Below are 23,157 nucleotides of genomic sequence, written 5' to 3'. Positions count from 1 at the left end.
TATCTTGGTCCTGCTACGATTTGCAACCATGTTTGCGGAAAAGCCTTTAGACTCTTGACGCTTATGTGATTACTTGAGCAATTGCTTTTGGAATCACTGAAAAGTACCGCATTATTCAATTTATGAATGGGCAAAGTACTTCTACAAAACGACGCATTTTCAAAGTCTTTATTGCAAGTGTTGTCATCAATGAATTTGGAATTGCGTTTGAAACATATTACAAGAAAGGAAACAAATCGTTTAGAAAAAACAATACTCAGTGCATGATTCTGTCCAAAGCCAAATTGTCTCCTTGTATTCCGCAAAAGAGGTCACAAATAAAACAAAACTGGCTGAAAATGTCATGGATTATGTGAATATTTGATTTTAAATACGGCAAACGGAAGACATGTTGTTGCAAAACACACATAACGTTGGTATTTTGTGTAAGGAAACAGACGTCATAAGTAAATGCACAGTAAGACACGACATTGCTTATTATATAACTGATATAAAACATAAACACGAGTATATCGGCTTAGAAAGAGTGGATAGGAAGATTGCAGTTGCACATTGTGTAAGACCTTTTTATTTCTAAGAGTTTATGGAGGTTTGTTTGTGCCCATTGGATGCATTATGACTTAATCAGACGTGACACGATCGCGACATAAAATGTATTTAGATGCAGTTATAAAGTGACATGAGTTAGAATAGACCGAAAATATATAAATATCAGTTGAATTCCAATTGAGTTATATACAAGGTTCGGCTGTGATACTCTTTTTGAATAAACCCCTTGGTGGTGTTAAGCACCGCTTAACCCCGGATACACTTTTCTTTGGTTTTAAACAAGCACCGATTGGTCTAAATTTCACAGTATTACGCACTTATTCCAAGCAACAGCCAAGGAAGCAACTGATACCGTTTTGTTTCAAACGTCTTCTTCCCGGGATCATGAACCATCGAACTTCCGAAATCATAGCAGCGGACGCGCTACTTCTGAGCTTTTGGGGCGGTTACAGAAAGCAAAGCAAAAAATGGCCGAGCGGCGACTGATAATGAGCGAGCAACATGTGATACTTTATCAATAAGTAACAAGCCATGGTCCAGGTGGAGCAAAAGACAGTGCAGCAGCAGCTGTTTGTATTGATCTCTCTGTGAATAGAACGAAGTTTCCTAAATCTTTCCTTACCACAGTAAGATTTCTAACATCGTTTAAGATGCACCAGCATTATTGGAATGTAAGAACAATGTATGTTGAACAAACATTAGCAAAAACATCTAATACAGTTGATAGGTATACAATTGATATAATTCATGTAAGCACATGATTCACGAGCATTCTTTTTTTTAAAAATGTTTTGGTAGAATTATTCCGGAGTAAGTTTAGTATGCGTGGGTTTGGAAGGCTTGGAAGGCTTAAGTTAATTCCATCCAAAGTATGTTGTTGCGTTTATATTCAAATATTTGCCCCTGGGATGAATATCGTCATACGCAAGTGACGTTAGTCGTAACTTCAAAATTGTTAAATCTAATTGTTCGCAAATAGTTAAACACTGACTAAAGATCAGAATGAATTGTTTTTCAGGATTATTCAAATAAACGATTAGAAGTTTTATAGTCTTATAGGTTTGTGAAAACCAGGTGCTAACGCGAACCAGGTTTTGTCCGTTACCGCAATATAATTGATCTAAGTTTGAAGTTCAATTGTATGATGTCAGTCGGAACCATTTAGTATATGATCGGGAAGTTCTAGTCAGCAGCAACGAAACGCCTTCCGGGCTGTAATAGTCCGCACGTAGGGACAGCGAACAGTGGAACATGATGGGGATTCAGGTTAACTTTACGAATTCCGGCGAGGGAAGGGTTCCATTGTGCGTTGCAATGGAGGGTAGCATTGTCATCTACGATTGCGTATGCAGGGCAGTTCTTACACTACCAACTACTGTCATGAATAACAAATAAATGCTTCAACCTTGAACTGTTATTTATTTCTAAAAGAATATGTAGTAGAATATATTTTAAGGGTGTACATGTATTTAAGATGTAATCAGAGATCATCACTCATAAATTAAAAAAAAAAATATATATCTTAAAAACTGGTGTGTTGTTTGCATTTGTTTGACCGAAACACCAAAATAACCAACAGCATCTCAATTTTATTTCGCCTATGGCGTACGCAATTTTTCTCTACTGTACAATGTTGTTCTTTTGTTCACAGTAATTATTAATTACCTACCTATTACTTACCATTTCAAGGCGGTACCTAACAAACCTTGATTAACACACCTAGTTTTATATAGTATATAATATTGCACTGTATCGTTTGTCGAGTATTGTGCTGTTGCTCTGTGTTTCTTGTTTGTGTTGTTTTGTTTTTGTGTTCTATGTCTTTGGCGTTTACCCTTTGCCATTAAACGTCGTTAAAGTTAAACATTTTGGCTTCTGATCTTGTTCCTTTAGCTTTTCATATAAATATTTTGTTTTTCCCATGCAAACAAAGCATTTAAAGATGGCTTAAATCAACGGTTAGTGACATAGAAGTCAACATAAAAACAAATATACTTAATACTTTTTTTACTTTTTTTATAGAAAATTGCTCTTATATGAATAACTTTGTCAGTATTCGTTTGGTAATAACGTTTTAAGACAAACTCAGTATTCATGAAATACATCTGCTTATTAACCACCTATTTCTGAACGTAAGTGTCCTTCATTGCATTGAAAACAAACTTTATGAATGTGCTTTTAGTGTATTAATCTAGGCATTATATCCCTTTCCATGAACTTCTCAGCAAAATATCATTTCTTTTGTTACATTGTGAGGAAGTAAATGTGTATGTATTTTTCGTTTAGTTCCCTACCGGTTTCACCGGAGGGGACTTTAGGTTTGCCTCCCTCCGTCCGTCCGTCCGTCCGTCCGACAGTCCGTCCATAAAAATCTCGGTGCTGCGATAACTCAAAAAGTATCAAAGCTAGGTTAATAGACTTTTGTATGTGGATAGAGGGCGATATGGAGATTATGCACGTTAGTTTATTTTTCGTCCGGCAACATTACGCAGAGTATGGCCTCTGACTTATTAAGAATATAGCCAATTTGGTCCTGTGATTACTCAAAAGGTATCAAAGATAGGTTCATGAAACTTAGTATGTGGATAGAGGGTAAAATGGAGATTATGCACGTTAGTTTTTTTTTTCGTTCGGCAAACTTATGCAGAGTCCTGGCCTCTGACTTATTAGAAATATAGCTGTTCTCTGAAAACAATAGCAATGACCGTTTTAGCTTTTGACGTGCAAACAACAAAAAACTTCGCACATGTACAATTAAAGAGTACGTAAAATGAACTTGCTTTTAGCCTTTAATGGAATTCTCAATAACTATTTCATTTAGTATTGTAACATGCTACTTGTTGTATGTTTAAATCGGAACATAAACAACATGGGTAACAGCCAGACTGACTAAATCCCGCAAAAACCAGCAGTATCTACTATATAATCACGTAACCAACCGGAAAAACGATTTGGATAGGATGATGACTGGTCTTCAATGTATACTTACGACTTATTTTGTCAAATGTTTCGTTTAAACCTAGTTCTTTTCTAAACATACGTTTTATGTAATCAACAATAAGGCCACACCAAATTGATATTTCGTTCCGCGGATTAACCGCTCCTATTTTTTTGAAAATGTAAAAAAAATATTTTTATTTTTTTGTGCGCCCGCACCTCCATTTTGGCTCGAAGTTTGGAAATTAAATCTTGTTTTTGACAATAAATATGTTTTAAGCATGCTTGATGTCATTGTTGATCGTCTCATGCACTAAGGGCCATTATTTAAAGCAATCATTATGCAATAAAGCATGTGTATCTGAGACTGGTAGCGATTATATTGCGTAATTAGTGACTCGTTTTGAATGGAAATTGGAATTACTTAGTACTATTTTATTCAAGTCATAATACAAGGGACCACAATTTTACCTCGTTACGACGATGCTGAAGATGACAGGTCAGCTTAACTGGAACATGAGTCATTGTTTGGTCCAAATTGATGTATCAAGCTCATTTTTGATCAAATTCTGACAAAACAACAGTTTTGAACAAATATCTTTTCACAAATAGCGATATAAACACTGGTCTTGATGTACCTCAACATAAGTAAGCCTAAGTTTATCACCTTATATTTTATTTTTATTTGCAGCATAATCCGGGATTGTAATGCACTTGTCAATTGTAACTGCCCCGCCCACCCCTCGTCCTTGTTCCAGGGGTATTCTGAGGACAGCAGAGGCAATGGGCTGTGTTTTTACCTTTCAGGTGGCCCCGCAGTGAGTAGTGAATGTAGTTTTGTCTTTATATTGAAAATAGTCGGGAATGGGCCTCACATAGGTATTCGGGGTTGCGGGGCCATTTGGCCAGGATTATACCAGCAGTGTGTCCCTGCAGGTCGGGTATTTTACCCGGGTTGTGAGAGACCAGAAGTCAAAGTCCGGACTTAGAGGTGGGGGGGGGGCAGATACAATTGGCTGGTGCATAAAAACATCTAAATAACCAAAAAAAGTACTCTGAAAAATACCCTTGTTCCTTTTGTTTTAATAAGCACATGTCAGTGCATTTCCTGTGATAATAAAAACAAAATTTAGTCTTATGTTATATGGCGCTGATGTTTGATGATGTCTGTGAAAGTGATTTTTTTTACAAATCCAAAATCAATTCTAAGTAATATCTAAATGTAGTTGCATATGATGTTAAACTGATTCAGGTAGATTTATATAAGTCGTTTCAAACTTTTTACTAAAAGCAGGGTTATTTATTATTATGAATGATCGTCATATTAGAGTATGTAATAAGAAATTAGATTTATCCATATAATGTTTGTACTAAACACGGATGAATAAATAGTATGCATTCCGACATTTTCCCAATGTCCAATAGAGGTTTAGTTCAAGATGGCATTAAAAGTGGTTTAAGGGCAATTATTTCTTTCTTATTTATATTGAATATAAGGAAATATATATTTTTCGCTCTTCGCTCGCTTCGTTTTTTTATGAAAACTGACAAAATATTTTTTTATTGTTTTTTCGCTCGCTCGCTCCAATTTTTTTTGGCAAAAATCCGAGGAACTAAACATTGATTTGGTGTGGCCTAATGCAATAAACAATACAGGGACAAGCCTAGTCTTAAGTCTTTGAATCCAACTTCATCCTACAACCCTAAGGCTTTGGTTGAATTATACACAGTTTTTGCCAGTTCATCACACATACACCTAATTGCATAGAGAGCAGTATGTTAGTTTTGAAGCATAGGAAGCTGTATTTCCATAATGGCGGTTATTTTTAATAACAAATCCTTCTTCTTTGCTTAAGAAATAGTTCTGGATTACATGACGCCGTTTCTAAGGAATTCGTATAACCGCGGTAACGTGTTTTTAAGCTATTTCATTTTGCACCGGCATTCAACAGGAGCGGCCGCTTAAGATAATTTTCGATCAAAATCTTTTAAAATCTTTTAAAATTCCTCTTATCAAATAACATCATGCCTGGCAGAGGAATGGGGGGTGAAGAGAAGGAAGACAAGGGTTGTCAACGAAGACGAATTGACAGAACGACCGGTGTCAAGGCTGACCGAGCCGTCAAATGTTGATTTTGAAAATACCTTTACCCGTTCCGCACTTGCCCACAAATGTAACTTATAGCTCGTGACGCAGATAATGAGTCTCTCTACCGACGCCGTTACAGCGCACGTCCCGGAAGCTATTAAACTACAAATAATGAAGGGCGAATATATTGATATCGCCTTATTACTTTTTCGTCGAATAGTCATTTGTTTGTAGTGGAACGACAGTTCATGTCACCGGCGAAGGCGGTCTTGAAAATAGGCAAAAAGAATGTTAGGACAAAATAACGTCCGTAGAAAAACATACGGACGCTTTTATGATTTTTTGTCCATATATGTGTCTGCGCATTAAGAGGCTTTTCACGAGCGGTTACATAGCATGTGGAAAATTCGCGAATTCACCATCTGCCAGGGCAGTGTCGTGGACACACATCAACAATGATTTACTGTAGCGGTGCATCCTAGTGCGCGATATTGGTGCAACCCACAAGGCCCGTAAGGACACTCAGAATGTATTAACGTGCAACTATTTCAATTCTTGGCATTGCAACTTAAAATTTAAAATTCCAACATGCGTGTTCTGCATGCGCCGACATTCATCCCGCAATGCGTTGTCATAAGGTTCACCCCGTGCAAACCTTTTTCAATCCTCATTCCCGACATTTCGAGGTCAACGACCTAAGCGGCCCGAACCACCACGTTACAACGGTCCTCGAAATCAGATGCGGCCTTCTACCATGTTATAGTAACGTTGCTGGTATAGCCCCATCCCCAACATATATAACTGCTTTTTTACAATACAATAAGGCGAAGGCCAAATTCCTTCTAAATGCTTTCACTCGTGGTTTAAGCTTCCATTACCAAGGTCCAAGGCAGGGGAACGAATGTCAAACAATCTGAAATCCGCCACATCCAATCCAAGCATAACTCAAGACCAAATTAAGAAAGAAATTGCAGCTAGGAGGCTTGCAGACCCATTTGTCTCGCAACCCCTCCCAAATGTTATAATGTCTCCAATCGGTCTTGTACCTGAGAATGCCCCAAACGAGTTCCAAATGATACACCACCTGTCTTACCCTCGGGGCTCTTCCATAATTGATTTTATATACCCTGACTTACCGTCAGTACAGTATACTTAATTCGACAAAGCGGTCGAAATGATACAAGATTGAGGTCAGAACTGTTTATTTAGAAGCACATACAAAATGCCTTTAAACTCATACCAATCCAGCATCACGACCTTTCGTTACTAGGTTTCACTTAAGAGATTCGTTTGACATCTTCCGTTTGGGAGCTCAATTTCGTGCTCGACCTTCGAACGCTCCGCTACATTTTTAGAGCATTATGTCATATCGCAAAGGTTATCATGGATGACTTTGTAGAGGGGGATGGTTCAAGACCGAAATATTATGCCTCGGTTTTATAAATACATTCAATGGTATTTTGCGGCAGTAAAATGCGTCAACGGCGCCGGACAAGACTGAATGCACCTCGGACGTACTGGTCTTTCTCGGGTTAGAATTGGACACAAATGAGATGGTGGTACGTATCCCTAGTAATATGATCAAGAATATGGTGGCCCCTTTTGTAGGCGACTGATTGACTAGATATGTGGGATCAAAAAAGCTTTCATTATGTCAGAATAAAGAAATCTGTCCGGTTGGACGAGAGGCATAATAGGGTATCAGTTTTTCAAAACCGCTTCTGGTCGGGTAACGATGATGGGCATTTTATTTTCGGATAGCGCTTGGGGGAAAGGAAGGGGGTTCGAAATATACTTTAAGGTCAGTGGCTGGCGGCGGCATGGCCGGCCGGAAGGCACCAAGAGATCTACTAAAGACATAACAGTCCTTGAGATATTCCCAATTTTGGTTGCAATCTTCATTTGGGGAGTAAGCCTGAGGAATAAATTTAAGTTCAACTGCGATAACACAGCAGTGGTACACAATCTCAATACGCTTACATCCAAGTCAGATAGGCTTATGGCAATCGTTAGAATTTTGACCTTAAAGTCATTACAAAACAATGTATTATTTCGAGCACAGCATGTCCCAGGCACCAGAAACAAAATATGTGACGCCCTATCCCATTTTCAGATGAACAAATTCAGGCGACTGGTCCAGGAAGCAGACTGTGAACCGCAACCATTTCAGGTACAACTCTGGAGCGTCTTCAATGCGGAGCCCGCATTTAGGAATTACTGCTCGCAGTTTTAGTTAGATGACATATGGCCCATACCCGAACAATACTTACTAACGTTCATTACATTTTCCTTTCAAAAGAACTTACGCGATTATATGAACCTTTCACATTGTAAACAAGTTACTCGAGAATTGAAGCAGGTCAAGGTCATCAGCTTAGAAGGCGGACGCAATGATGCACCATAATGCGTTGCCTATTCTTGTTTCCTTCATGGAGGCCGTCGTCCACGGTTGCTATGACACATATGAGATAAATTATTAAAAAGCAAGTTTTTGTATTGGCCTATTTTGGGTATTTCCGAATAAGCGAGCTTGTCGCACCAATAGAGCATGTGCATCTAACCAGGTACGGGGCAGTAACCTGTCAATAGCAAACGATGCGAAGCATGTTGTGGTGCGGCTAATAAGGTAAAAAACAGCCAATATGGCCCGCCAATTTCACTTGTTAACCCATGCGAAAGTAATGGCCCGTCTCCGGTGAAAACGGTAACCGAATATCTAGCTATAGCGCCTAATTTAGATATTGCCGTTTGCCATAGGAACGCGGTGCCAGGTACGAGAAAATAAGTCACGGTCGTCTCATCTGAATGCATTAAGCGTAGAGACCTGTATACTAGTTTATATATAAATCTCACAGCTGATCTACAGACTTGGCCATCAAGGGGGTGCTCGATGGGATTATGAAAATGGGGCGTTGGACTCCATTCAAAATATATATTCGGCAAAAAGCGTAAGCCATGCAAGGTCAGGTAATATTAGCGCATAACAGTTGGGTAAAAATGTTTTAATTTGAAAATTATTTAAACGTTGATGTGCCGCACCTGCTTATTTCACAGACATCTGGGTTCTGGTTGATTCTATCCCGCGTCCGGCTGTCGAAAGAGCAAGGGCGAGGGGAACGCCAAACTTTGGACTACCTGCGTCCATTGCTTGGTGGGGATTGGGTGGCCTTACTTGGGCGAGTCTGAGAAGGTCGTGAGAATACCAGTTCCTGCTATTTTCGCCAAAGATCATAACCCTTTACTTGGGGGATAACGACATCAGGCAAATTGCTTGTGAGGCAATCGTCAACCAAATCGCCAATGAGATTCGTTTCCTAAGGTCGGCTTTTGCAGATTGTAGTATTATTTGGGTTAATATATTAAACCGATAAAAACAGATTTCCAAAGAAAGGCAATACAATCCATAAGAAGGCGTCTGAACAGAAAGGGTAGTAGTTAAGTCAGGGCTAATTGGATAAGTGACGTGCTTAATATTGACATTGATACCTGCGTTCCGAGCTTCTTTGCGATTGGCGGGGTACACCTCTCTGTTGTCGGACTTGAATTTTACCTTGAAGCGTTAAATAAGTTAATAATATTTTATAAATCAAAATATAAGCCAAACTCTGCTGGTATTCTGATTGAAAAATCTGCACTTACCAACATAAGTGTAATTATGCTGTTTTCTATATATTTAACACAAAATATGTTTTTCATAAGTGGGAGATAGTATAAGACAGTTAGAGAAATCCAAAATACTGACATTTTCCCTAAATGCTGCTCAAATTATGCATATTTTGCATTTGTTTGATAACAAAGTACTTTTTAGTAGACTATTTCAACCCTCAGAATGAACAAGAAGTATCATTATGAGTATAAGTGTATACTATTGACGATATCTTGCGATTTATTTTAATTTTTAAGTTTGTCTCTTTTTTGTGCGTTTTAAGTTTTAAATCCGAACCATATGCGGTGTAGAGATAACTCAGTTGATTTGAGTTACACTTTTTATTAAATTTGATCAAATTGATTAACTATCTAATATGAAACTGAAGGTATCATTAAGTATATACGTATAGATAAAACAAAATCATCTTTGTAAATGATACATATCAAAGTAAAATCCTGAGCATTTATAATGACTTTGGTCATTTCTAACTTCTATGTTGCTTGTTAGAACAGTTTTACATTACATTTTATACGGATATTAGTTCATTGAGAAAAACACTAAGGTAGTTATATCAATAATTATTTCTCATTACACTTGTATTAAACAGGTGTTTCTAAATAGAGAAAGGAAGAAAAACAGCAAAATACATTGAGGTTTGACAATGGATCTAAACAAACGTTTTTTTTTCTGTTGACTTTCGTTAAGGAAATTAATACATCTTTTGTTTCCCTAAATTTGAGTTTTAAACAAGAGACTGTTATTCTACTGAAACAAAATTGTTTTTATTTAGAAATAAAAGTTTAAACATTATTTTTACCTGTATCATACATTGCATACAATTAATTATAACTATTTTAATGCTTAACTTGATTTTAATGCTATGTTTAACCATCTTCCATGCATTTTATAGCTGATTGTCATATATAACTTCTGTTAAATTATTGTCTGCTTCCGGGTACTTGTCGGAGGGCCCTAACTAAGAGGTCACTTGACAATGTAGACGTAGTCTTATCGCTATCGGCATGGTGTCAATTGCCGTTTATTAGTGTGATTGGAAACAATATCTGGTAACGACTTTATAATTAAAATGAGTGAAACTAAGTGTTTAAAGTTGCTGTAAAGCGTGAAGTTAAAATAACAAAACAAATTAGATTTTCAAAATATACACATTTAAGATGACATGTTCGCGGGAAAGCTTGCATATGAACACGTGAGTTTCCGCCTGCATCCGTCTATAATCGTATAGTATACCTATTTACTCGTTTATCAACGGAAAGCTTCTTTAGTCAAACACAGAGGATTTCGAAATTCGAGTAATATAAATTGATCGAATCATGTTCGCCGAATAAGACGAAATGAGTTTCCAATTCTCAAATTAATTCATTACGCGTCCCTTTTAAATTAATTGCGTATTTCGCCTTTTCTAATGCGTTTTGTTACGCATCGATTTTTAAAACAATTGCGTTTCCTATGATTTAAATTGCGTATTTACACAAATATGCACTTTATCTGTTAATCTGCATGCTACTCGAATTATAAAGGAACGTAACTCTTGCCTTACTAGTAGTGTGCGCATACACAGTCGTCCACTATTTGTCGTTGTGTATTCTTATTTTTGAAAATTCAAATCGAGAGTAAAGGTTTTGAATTTACGTGACCGGAATAACGTTCTTTTAATTTCAACATCATTCACGGTAAACTGTATATATTGTTTTTATTTAACATAATACTAATAATTGATTGTGAAATTATGAGACCGAAGTCACTTTGCAAATTAATTTCATATTCATATCGATAATTATATTCAATGTAATCATTGGTTATCATGCACATAGATTGAGGAAGTGTTATGAAATTATCGTCGATTTTTAATTTTCAGACATGGAATTGGTTGAGGACAATTCAAAGCAAGTGTCCATAAATGCTGTGTTAAGGCAACAGGTAGACGAACAAAGTGACCTTTGAGACTTCACAGTTAAACATGGACTATGGGTAAGACGAAAGGGACATTTGTGAAATGTCATCGCACATAATTGTAAAAAACAATCGACATATTCAACAAACTGTCTATAAATACGTTCTGGATTATTTTAAAAACATGAACTTATATTTAGTTACTTTTATTTTGTTATATTGTTATGTAATGAATGCCATGTACATCATACTTTTATACTGGGTAATACTTTGATATAAATGTTGAATATCGAGCAAATCATTAGGACTGAATCGATGCAAGTGGCAAACACAATGTATTCCCGTCTTAAACTGATAAATGCAATGCCATCCAAAGTGCAAAAATTGGTTTGAAGGACGTAAACATTAAATGTTTCATTTTTTTTAAATATATTTTTTGCGGTTAAATATGTAGCAAGCTTTATACATACAAGCAAGATATGTATATGTTATAATGAGCTGTGAAGATTTGAACTAAAAAAGCATATACATTTTACGGAAATTTATTTTTGCAAAGGTTTGTTGTTGTTGTTTTTGTGTCAAATTGTTTAAGATTATCATGTCTATTTTAGAAAAGATATTTGCCTTTGTGTAACAAGGAAATGAATTTAGTTCACTATTTCAGTGGGTTCGAACGGCATGTGATATGTAATATTTGCCGATAGAATTCGTATGTTTACTTTAACAATTGTAAAAAGATCCGTTATCCCGTATTTGATAGAAAGTGCGTCTCTATCAACCAGACGCTCTTTGCAAGTGTTCAGACGCTCTTTGCAAGCGTAATGACAATGATACCGTTGCCGGTATTCCGAAAAAAAAAATTCTTCGCATAATCAAAATCAGTCCTGCATAATGACACATTAAAAGAAAAGTCCCTGAAAATCAAAATAAACTTAACCTCATTCAAGGCAAAAGATGATATCAATAAAAAAGTTGTTGCTGATTAAATATAAATATGTAAAGATTGGACCAACAACCACCGAATTCACTGTATTTTAACCGAAACACCATTATATAGCAAAGGATGTAGATACCGGTATCAATTTTTGTGTTCCCCAAAATCTGTAAAATCCGATTTTATATCAAAGACTTGAAATAAAATCAAAAAGGTTTGACCAACAATGTCTATAACAATGTCAATAACTATTGTACAATTGTAGTATTTAAATAAACCTGTTTTTTACTAGCATTGAAGTAGCGCGTTACTAATTTCTCATCAAATTCGTCGGAAATCCTATACAGTTTTGAAAATTCCAATAGATTTTACCTGAATCGACTTTTGCTCATTACGAAACTTTTTCAGTCACTGCTATTTTTACTATTTATTAAATAACTTTTTTTTTTATAAAATATATTATTCACAAACCACAAAACATTGTTGACTTGGTAATCTTGAACATTTTAACTCAAAAAACATTTGTCCAAAAGAATGCAAAATGCTTTTTGATTCAGAATGCGACAAGATCTTCTTTCGTTAAATTTTCTTAACTCATTTGATTCACAGACGTATGTTTTACTCTTGAAAAATACTTTTCCGTGTAGACTATTAAAACTAAAAAATACATGAACTTTCGAAACATTTTATGTTTTGGACTTCACCAACCACTTTTGCACTGTGGAAGGATCTGAAGATAATTTGTGTTCTGTAATGGCCTCAAAAGCAAATGCAAAATATAAAATGTTTTTACTGATATCACTAAAAAAACAATGTGAATACAAGGGACAAACCCAGTATCCGAAACTTTAACCAAGGTTTAACCAAACAATCTGATCATTTCATTTAAAAGATTCATTTACTTTCTTTACCAGTCCAAGCGGTACCATACCTGTGTCATGTATGCCAGCCCCTTTGTCCAGGCAATGATGAGAAATAACTTCAAAGAAAAGGCCAAAGGTAGAGTATTCTTTAGTATGAACTATTTTAAAGCATTTTGAATAAAATCTTATTACTCTTGTAGCGACACCTAAGAAAAACGTATTCCGAAAGCTACGAAACTGTCACAAATCTGACAACTATTTAGTTTCATTGCCAAGCATTCAGTGGTGATATGAAAGAAAAGATAGTTCTAATTGGAGGAAAATTAGAAATAGATTTAGTACTTTGTTGTTCTATGCAGGAAAAGTAATTGTTCTCTACAGTCCAAGCAGATAAAATAGGTAAATTGAGCGTAATATCATGGTAGAAAAAACTTATGTCAAAACTTTGGTACTTTGACGTCACAAGAAGTTCGTAGTAATATTTTTGCATGATTAGCAAACGAAGGTGCTTCATTGGAAACACAAGTTCAATCCAATCAGACTGCAGCCTTTGAACAAACGAGCGCAAACTTTTATTTGTTTATGGAAACAATTGGCCATTGCATGGACAGTCCTGAAGCCCTCCGAACTTTAAACACCGTACATTCAACAATTGTTTCCATGCACCTGTGAACTTGCAACAGCAACTGGTAATATAATAGAAGTAATAAGGCCAATAAAAATATCCTTCATTTTGTTCTCTAAATTGATTTTGCCATCCCTTAGCTGTTTTACGTAACTTATCAAATAAATATTACTACCGCAAACAACAGATACACAATTTCATCTGATGTTTTTTTAGGTATACATTTACCATACATTACTAAAATGATTAAAGATTTTTTTTTGAACTCTTAAAAGATCTTCATGATTTTAATTTTTTTATGGGGCATATAGAGTTCCAACATCTGCTCTTCGGTCTGTTTGTCTGTCGAAATCAACTAGGACCAGGAAACTAATGGGAACAATCCATGTTACGCACACTTACTTGAGAACGTCTTGATTTAGCAACATGAAACTTAAGTTGTCGGTTTCCTTTAACCAGCAGATGACACATGTTTTTTGAGGTCATTCAGTCATAGGTTAATGTCACAGTCAACATTGTTATGAAAGCTTTTTTGCAGTAAAAAGGAAAAGTAAAATGTCTGGCTTAATTTCTTGAAAATTTTGTTAGTACAAAAACAATGATTTATTTTAAAAACACCCATTTTCAATCATCCACATGATGTGTCTAACAACGCGGCACTCAGGGAGCATACGTTTTGACAAACATCACATGTTTTCTTCAAACGGACACACTCGTGTATATTTGTCTACTTTAATGATACAATGATCGAAAGTCCATCTGCTTTTCAGGTTTTCTAGAGCTGAAACTTGGCTCATCAGAGTATATCGACATGGCGATCATGTCCTTGTACGGGAAGTATCCCAAGTTAACCATGGACAACGTATCATCCTTGATTAACCTAGCTGAATTTCTGTTGATGCAGGACTTGAAAGCTTTCTGTGTGAAATTTATCAACAAAAAGATCAATGTAAATGAGGAAAACGTAGAAAAATTGCTCCATCTTACCAGCCTCTATGACTTCGAAATGCCTAAATTGTCTGATTATATCAGGCAAAATCTTCTAGAATTGTTGGGTGGCAATCAGCTACTTACAATCACCGCTGACACGCTTGAAAACTTGTTACCGGATGAAACGTTGTCCTATGTAAATGCAGACGTGAGGTTTGAATTCCTTATGAGGTGGGTAGAGCACTCTCCTGAACAGAGAAGATCGAACCTAGACAAACTAGTTGCGTGTGTAGATCTGACTGAAGTAGCAGCGGTTATAATTGAAAAAGCAAAAGTGGACAAAAACTTTCAAAACTTACAAACTGTATTTGAAATTGAACATGACACAGTGGTGAAACTGCAAAACGTATTGATTACTCACAAAGACCGTATTTACACAGAGTTCTGGGTGTTTGACTTATGCCAGGAAAGATGGTTCACATTGGAACTAAGCACTCCCGATCCGTTCGAAAAATCCTTTACTTTCAACTCCAGTGAACCTACTCTTTGTCTTGTGGAAAGAGCTAACAATCAATGTAAAATTCGTCTTCAAGATTTCGGAGGCGACCAGTTTTCTTGCACTTTTCTACGTCTGGTTACTTCTCATGATTTAAATATACGGTCGCTTGATAATATGTACATATCAGACAAAACATGCTATGTAGTCTTACTTAATAAAAGGACAAACTGTGAGAGAGAATACACCTGTCGAAAACCGACACTCTTTTTCGGGGCAATCAGCGAATGTGGTGACGAAACAACTTTGACACCGACTCTTTCAGTGAATGTTGATTTCGATGTACAGCTGGTGGTAAATGAGGCAAAATGTATAGCATTTTTTCAATAAAACATTCCTTCTTCTGCATATACGACAAACGTTCCTGCAAAATTGAAAACATCGATATCGAGCTTAAATACCAAGATAAGGTCAGTCCATTTAAAGACGGATTTGTCATCTACAGCCGGAAGAAAATCCGTTTGATCCAATCAGGGACGGACCCTTGCTTTGAAAGAAATTATTCAGTTGATGAAACATGCATGAACGCTGGAGAGGATGTTTGTACTTTTAGAGTTGTTGGGAACAGATGGTTTCGTTTTCAAAGGACATATGGTAAAAACACTAATTCCTGTTTGGAATATACGCTGGAAGACCTGGGTAGGGTTAATGTGAACGATGTAAAATGGAAGCAGATTCCACTTCCCGACGACAATGTGGATTATTCTATCATCAAAAATATTCAAGAAGTAGAGATTCCACGCTCCAGGCTTAAATGCAATGTGATGTGTCCGCACTGTAAACGAATCCAAGACGAACAACGGAGGGATGGTATAAACACTCAACACATTCTTACATACCATCAGAAAGAAGAAAGCAACGACTGTAGCGTCTATTTTGATGACTACCTTGATTAATCCCAAGACATGAGTGATGACGTTTTTTTTACAGTAATTATTAATCAAGATACATATTTTATAGTGCATGATCCTTAGCCCAATATACAGATGGAACATCATATTAAATGCAATGTATCTATAAAATAAAGACGTTGAAAATCGATCTATCAAATTTAAAAAACCCAAACAAAAAAATGATAAAGGCGTAACATGGTACGTGTGTGTAAGATGATTTAACACTTGTTTGGGACTCATTGTTAAACTTGTTGATTCTGAGGCTTTTATATGCTTCATTTTTGCGATATTAACAATTAACCGATTTAATTCTTGAAAAACAGGTATAACTCATTAAGACAATTGACCATGTAACATTTTCATTATGTTTAATTTTCTTTCTTTCAATACACGCATACTTTAAAATATAAATGCTTAAATACAAAGCATATATTGTTGTCATGTTCTAACATAAATCCACGGAGAAAAGTGGGCAGAAAATTACATAAGCTCTTAAGTTATGTTACTGAAATTGCCATAAATCGGACATATAGAAAGGAATTGGAACTCATGTAAATTTAATAAATATAACAGCTGAAACTTAAAAACTGTTCATATGCCTTTTTTCTGTATATACTAAGTAATTATGGGTTGAGCATCGAACATTGATCAATTTACAAACGATTTTCAGCATATAATGCAAGTCTCTTGCTAAGTATCTTGCAGAACCTTATAAGTATCTATCATGTGTTTCCGGTACGGATAGAAAAATCCGACCCGAGGGCACGCGCGCAAGCCTCGTTACCGGCCACGCAGCGTGCCCGAGGGTCGGATTTTTCGATCCGGACCGGACAAACAAGATTGATAGTTTTTCTTGCATATCTAAATTTATCAATTTGTGGAAAAAATGACGTTGAAAACGCACTTTTTTACAATTACACCAAAAAGCGCGTTGGGTATGCATGATGGGTTTTTCCAGCATTGGTCACATGACCGGAAACACACGTCCGGTATGCAAAAAAAACGCTTTCTGCTACGATATTCCAAGATTTAGAACATAATGCGTTTTATTTTGGTTATTCCCAATGTCCCTTTCTGTACCCTTTGGTGGTAATCTTTTCCCTTTCATTTATGTCAGAAAGCATGTAGACGTATTTCGGTCGGTAGTCAAATTAGTAATGATTTGGTCTGTAATCAGTCAGTGCCTGCCGGTTTTTAAGTGAGCGTGGGTTCACCGTGTCGGCAGCGAGGCACAACGTTGCGACGACGAGGCTAGAGCTAGGCAGTTATTAGGCAAAACCCGACTTTAATCATATAGCTCAGCTATCACGCGGTGAAAACTTGGCTCAAAATTGACAAAACGTTGTGGTACAAAAAAGGGGCAAAATAGCATGGCCAGAACTTAAAACTAAGACTGGGGCATAATTAGTTTATAAATATTGATATTATTTATGTCAACACGAAAGCCAACCCCAGCAGACATCAGAATTACAAGTTGTTCTTCTAAAGATCAATTTGAAGAATTCCTTCGGGAACCAGTATTGCCACAAAAAGGTGAATGTTGAAAGGCATTTCAAATGACATCTCCAAACGAGGACAGAAACTTTCGTTCTGAAGTATGTTTGAGCTGCACGTGGCTACGTTGAACGAGATGGTAGAGGAAGACGAACGATAAACAGTCCTTGTGATTGCGGGCTCCCTTATTTGTTTAAAACTCAGAAAAGGGTGTGACTGGAAGAATCACGCGTTTTCTTTTAGTTGAAAATATATCAATAGAAGCGTTCATTTGTTTAAAAGCGCAAAGGAAGTTTCAAACATAATATTCTTAAATTATAAGTGATTCAGATTTATCAAAGGCTTGAAAACATACGCATGAATGTATGCACGCATGCATGCAAGCAACACATGTATATAATAAGTGCAATTAAATAATTCCCCTTGTCACTTTCTTATTTATTAACACATTGTAACAATTCCTATTTAAAACACAAATGCATTTTGGGCTGCGATGTGGTTAAATGAGACAGTTACTTGTATCTTATTTGAGATAGCGAGGAGATTAAAACATTGCATTTGAAGAAGCGGCGGTTAAGTAAGGTGAGACGCAGTTATTTCAAGCTCAATGCACATTGTATTTTACCCATTACAATATAATACGAAGAGGGATGACATACCTGTGCACGATACATCATCATTGTGTTATAGTTTTGATTTGATACACATAATAACTCGCAGGTACGACTTGTTTATGTTTTAATTCATTAGAAATCAACTGTGCGACATCTGTCATTTTAAAGTATTCAATGTTTTACCATCTTTTATAATTAAGTAAGATACTTACATTTAACAATTAGTGTTAAATCAGTTAAACATGGGTATAATAACCATACGTCGCTGGAGATTTTAAGGTTTAGTTAAATGTGTTTCTTGTACATGGACTTTAAAGTGAAGGGAACTATGTCGATGTTCATGATGTTCCTTTTAAGACAACAGTTGTAGGAACAGAGTGAGTTTTGTGTGACCTCAAGTTTTGCGTTGTTGTTCCATGTTTCTTGTTTGTGATTTTTTTGATTTTGTGTTCTATGCCTTTGGCGTTTACCTTGTGCCATTAAATGGGTTTATATTTAAACTTTTGTCTACTGAACTTGTTTCTGTAGTTTTTCACATAAGTATTCAAAGTGAAACATGGACTGTGGTTAAGGTGGGATATTTCCTTTTGATAATATGGTGGTTCATTTGAAGATCTTTTAACACATTTGCTATCAAACGTTCAACACCATCACATTTAGAAACATATAACAGCATACATGTACCTATATTGTTCATACAAACGAAATTGCGCTTGGGGATTCGTCCACAATATGTAAAAGTCATGTATATAGACAAACGTTTTTCAGAACCCACAATAATATGTCCAATTTAGACCTAGAACCAAAAGGTTCTCATGGAAAAGACTAATGTATTAGTATATTGTCTCTCACCCCCACCCACTAAGTAAGATTCAAATACTTGGCCAAGCTGAAAATCCTTATCATGCCAACGGCCAAAGATAAAAAGGGTCCCGTATGGAACTAACTATTTTATATTCATCACGCATTCACCTTCCTTTTCAAGTGTACTTCGCTTAGCATTTAATGGTTGTCGTAGACATACCTCGTATTGTGGGAATAATTAAAATCAAAATAAAACATTTCTCGCTTCATATGTCATATGTCGCAAAAAAGGGTTTCACCTTGCTTTCAAAAAAAAATAAAAAATGATGCACTCTCCAGAGAGTTATTTATTGAAGAACGATTTGACTATTTACATGTTTTAAATCACAAAGTGTATATCCTCTATGACATCCACAAATCATCACTTTTCTATAAGCAAATTATTTTCACTGCGTACAAAAGGGTTCCTGCGAAAAAAATCTAACTATATATTGTTTAATTGAGGTGGGAGAAAAAGCATCTACAAGGGTCGCTCGTGTAAGATAGGTTTATCCCACCTTTCGTGCAGTGTGTTCTGCACTCGGGTTGAAAGGAATATATCTTACATGTTATTGCGGCCATGAAAGATACATATAATCCTAAAAAACTGTATAAAGTATTTATGAAGTTAATTTTCTTTGAATCGTAAATATAAGTAGCGGGCTCTTATCGGATATGCGTGACGTCTTTATAAATATCAGTATTACGCTCTTATTGGATACCACGACGTCAATTTAGAAATCAGTATCTTGAATTGATAGGTCTTCAGTCTGTTTTCATTTTGTTGGGCCCAAAGCTTTTTCAATTGCCGTTATATCTGCATTGCATATGGTAACTGTTACATATATTTTGTATTGTTTTACTAACTGTATAATTTGAGTATGCAATCCATTCTCGCGTTTAGCTCTGTATGAGTTTTTAACTAATTTATTTCATATCCTTACAGCGCAACGTATTTTCAAGGGACTTGTGTCAGGTCCTTACATCATTTCGAAACACTAATTGCATCATGTTTACACCTCAACTTCCATTCCTTAAATGAACTGCCTTTATGCAATTGTGTTTATCAATAGATGAACGCAGCATCTTCGGATATGTTTGGATCGCAATTCATCGCAGTACAATATACATGAACACTATTGATCTTGTTATTGTTTGTATTGTGTCAGCAGGTCCCGTAAAATATAAATCAATATTTTAGAAAGTGTTAATTGATTATATTTTAAATGTATTGTTGCCATTAGTGTTTCAATTTTACGTTTTAAAGTAATTTTAAGTGGTTGTTTTTTTCCCGTGTTATTGTAACGTCATTTGAAAATATGTTTCCGGTTACAGTCGGGTCATTCTATTTACAGAATAGGTAAGAAAGGATTACTGAAAGGTTTTCTTAAATGAAATGAAGTATTTTTTAAGCAATTCAAGAAAATGAAATAATGTACAATTGATGTAAATATAATATTTTATTGCGGGATTGATGTCATTATTGGGGATATGAACGCAATTGGTCTGGTCAAAGTACGCGTGGAGTCCTTCGGACTCCACACACATTGACCAGCCCAATTGCGTTCATACCCCGATAATGACATCAACCCCGCAATTCATTTATTAATTTAAATAATTCATCTAACGGTTGAAACCCTTGGAAGTGAATGTTGAAAATAACTTGTGTGTTGTTAAATGAAATAAAAGAAAGAAAACTTTTCCTACAATTTTTATCACTATAATTTTACAGATTTATTATATTTGCGGCTGTTCGGTAAGACGAAAAGCAGCTATATCACCTGTTATGTACATACACGCATATCAGATATCAAAAAGTGATCACGTATGTTTGCGCTATATGATATTGTTGGTTTCCTGATATTTCAGCATAATGGTAAAGTTTTGGTTTCAGGCGACTAGTAATTGATAGTTTTACCGAAGAACATCGCACGAACAATAAAGTTATGCATTAAATGATATTTTATCATTTATTCTATAGAATTCTATAATGTTTGTATTGGACAAATCGCAATAAAGACACTTAGGATATTTTGGTTACTGGGATTGACGTTATTGTTTAAATTGCACTATTAATGAAATGAAATATGTTAAGTGGATAATTGTATTGTTTTCTTTAAGACATGGACTTTGATGAAAACGAGACATGGCCGGTGTCCATTCGTGCGTTGTTAAGGCAACAGGTGGAGGAACAAAGTTACTTTTGCGACTTCACAGTGAAACATGAACTCTGGGTGAGGTTGAACTTATGTTTGAAAATGGTTTAATTTTTTATAATTTTGAAAAATGGTTCTCTTGAACGATTTTATTTCTCTACTGGGCTTGTCCCTGTAGTTTAATGATAAAATCGACCAAAGAAGCATTGAAGGCTATCGTCTGTTAAAAACTTGTATATATATCTGCTTAATGACAAATGCTGATTATCTTTTGATTCTGACATTCTAAATTCTTTGAACATTGATCAAATCATGTGATAACCAATCCAATCTGCATTTATTTACATTAGTATCAAACAGGGAATTATGATAACAAACTTATTTAACCCAGTGTCCGGAAATATATTTTGTTAATTGATATGTAAGTAGTTAACCAGTTGTTTGTATATTTATTCAAATAATCATTATCGACTTACTGAATCTGAAAATTCACTGTTGCTCTTTTTTATTTGTCACTTGCAGGCACAGCAAGCGTGTCTATAGAAATTGTTTGATTAAACTGATAAATGATAGCATAGTTCTATCCAAAGGGTTTTGCATGTAGATTATACAAATCTTACAGATAAATAAGTTCAGAATAAAGAAAAAACCCGATTAATGGCAAAAAAAGAGAAAACACTTTATTAAATGATACAAAGAACATGCACGTACCTCATATATTTAATATTTAACGATATTAATTCAAAAGAACATTACCTATAACATTTTTTCTTGACTTTTTTTGACAGAGTAAGCGTTACCATGCCTGTGTCGCGAGTGTGAGTCCATTCGTTCAGGCAATGAGAAGAAATGATTTCAACGAACAGGCTAAAGGTAGAGTAAGATTTGTGTTTAATTACGACAGCGTCTTACATGCAAACGAAGAAAATTTGCAAAAGGTATCATTGCTATTTTGAAAAATATGCTTTATAACTTCGACAACCAATATTGAATACTTATTTTATCAATTGAAAGACATTACTTTAGGTACAAATAGAAGTCTTTAAGAAAGGCAAATGGAATTCTAGTTTGTCATTACCTACCATAGCCTTACAATTTTTTCATATAGCAATCGAGAATCACGCTTCAGGGTCAACAGCCTTTAAAAGGGTTCAATTTATAATGCAATTTGCTTAAATCAATATGTAAATGATTTACTAAAAATCGTTAATTATCCTACTTGCCGTAAGTTATTTTGCTAATGTTTCAGCTAGGAACCGCATGTACTGTTTACCTTAGTCGCACACTCCCATTATATCGAACGTATTGCATAATTGAATGATACATGAACAACAGGTTATTAAACATTTTTTCTTTAAGGTTTTCTGGAGCTGAAACTCTTCTCTCCAGAATATATCGATATGGCGATGATGTTTTTGTACGGGGAAGCTCCAATGTTGACATTGGATAATGTTTCCGAAGTGTTGCACTTGGCCGAGTTTTTGCTGATACCAAATCTCAAAGCGTTCTGTGTGGAATACGTTAACGATACAGAAGTTGATGTATCAAACGTAGAAAGACTACTCCATCTCACAAGTCTCTTTAATTTTGAAATGCCGACATTGATGAAGTACTGCAGGCAGCATTTGCCAGAATTGATGAGTGGAAGACTGCTACTTGATATCACATTCGATACGCTTGAAAGTATGTTCTTAGATGAAACCTTGTCCTATGTTTCTGCAGATATGAGGTTTGAATTCGTGATTAGGTGGGTAGAACACTCTCCTGAACAGAGGAAACCGAAGCTAGACAAAATAGTAGCAGGCATAGAACTACCGGAAGTAAGTGCAGCTTTAGTTGAGAAGGCAAAAGGAGACATAAATTTTGAAAACCTATACTCATTATTTGAATCTGAAGCTGGACGAGTGGGACAAATTCAAAATGTATTGATCACATACGGTCGAAGCATATATGGAAATTTCTGGGTTTTCGACTATGACAGGGACAGATGGTATAAACTTGAAAGAAGCACACGCCATCCGCTAAAGAAAACGTATACGTTCACCTCAGGTGAATCCATTCTTTGCCTGGTTGAGAAGACATCCAAAACATGTGTAATTCGTCTACATGAT

General features: G+C 35.7%; 1 protein-coding gene and 1 long non-coding RNA gene across 2 annotated transcripts; both read left to right on the top strand.

The window, feature by feature from the left end:
- Positions 1–11,105: 11,105 nt before the first annotated feature.
- LOC128219452 (uncharacterized) lies at positions 11,106–16,167 on the top strand. The gene is made up of 4 exons (XM_052927263.1): positions 11,106–11,178; positions 11,750–11,766; positions 12,987–13,071; positions 14,331–16,167. The coding sequence occupies exons 1-4, from the start codon at positions 11,106–11,108 to the stop codon at positions 15,374–15,376; spliced, it is 1,221 nt and encodes a 406-aa protein (XP_052783223.1). The 3' UTR covers positions 15,377–16,167.
- A 1,896-nt stretch (positions 16,168–18,063) lies between these two features.
- On the top strand, positions 18,064–21,917 carry LOC128219677 (uncharacterized). Its single transcript, XR_008258621.1, has 3 exons — positions 18,064–18,153; positions 21,012–21,124; positions 21,835–21,917. It is a non-coding gene; the product is annotated as an uncharacterized LOC128219677 (long non-coding RNA).
- Positions 21,918–23,157: the final 1,240 nt, after the last annotated feature.

Source organism: Mya arenaria, chromosome 15, assembly GCF_026914265.1.
Source record: "Mya arenaria isolate MELC-2E11 chromosome 15, ASM2691426v1".
Lineage (NCBI taxonomy): Eukaryota > Metazoa > Mollusca > Bivalvia > Myida > Myidae > Mya > Mya arenaria.
Note: the sequence above shows the minus strand (reverse complement) of the source record. Positions and strands in the feature narration are given on the sequence as shown.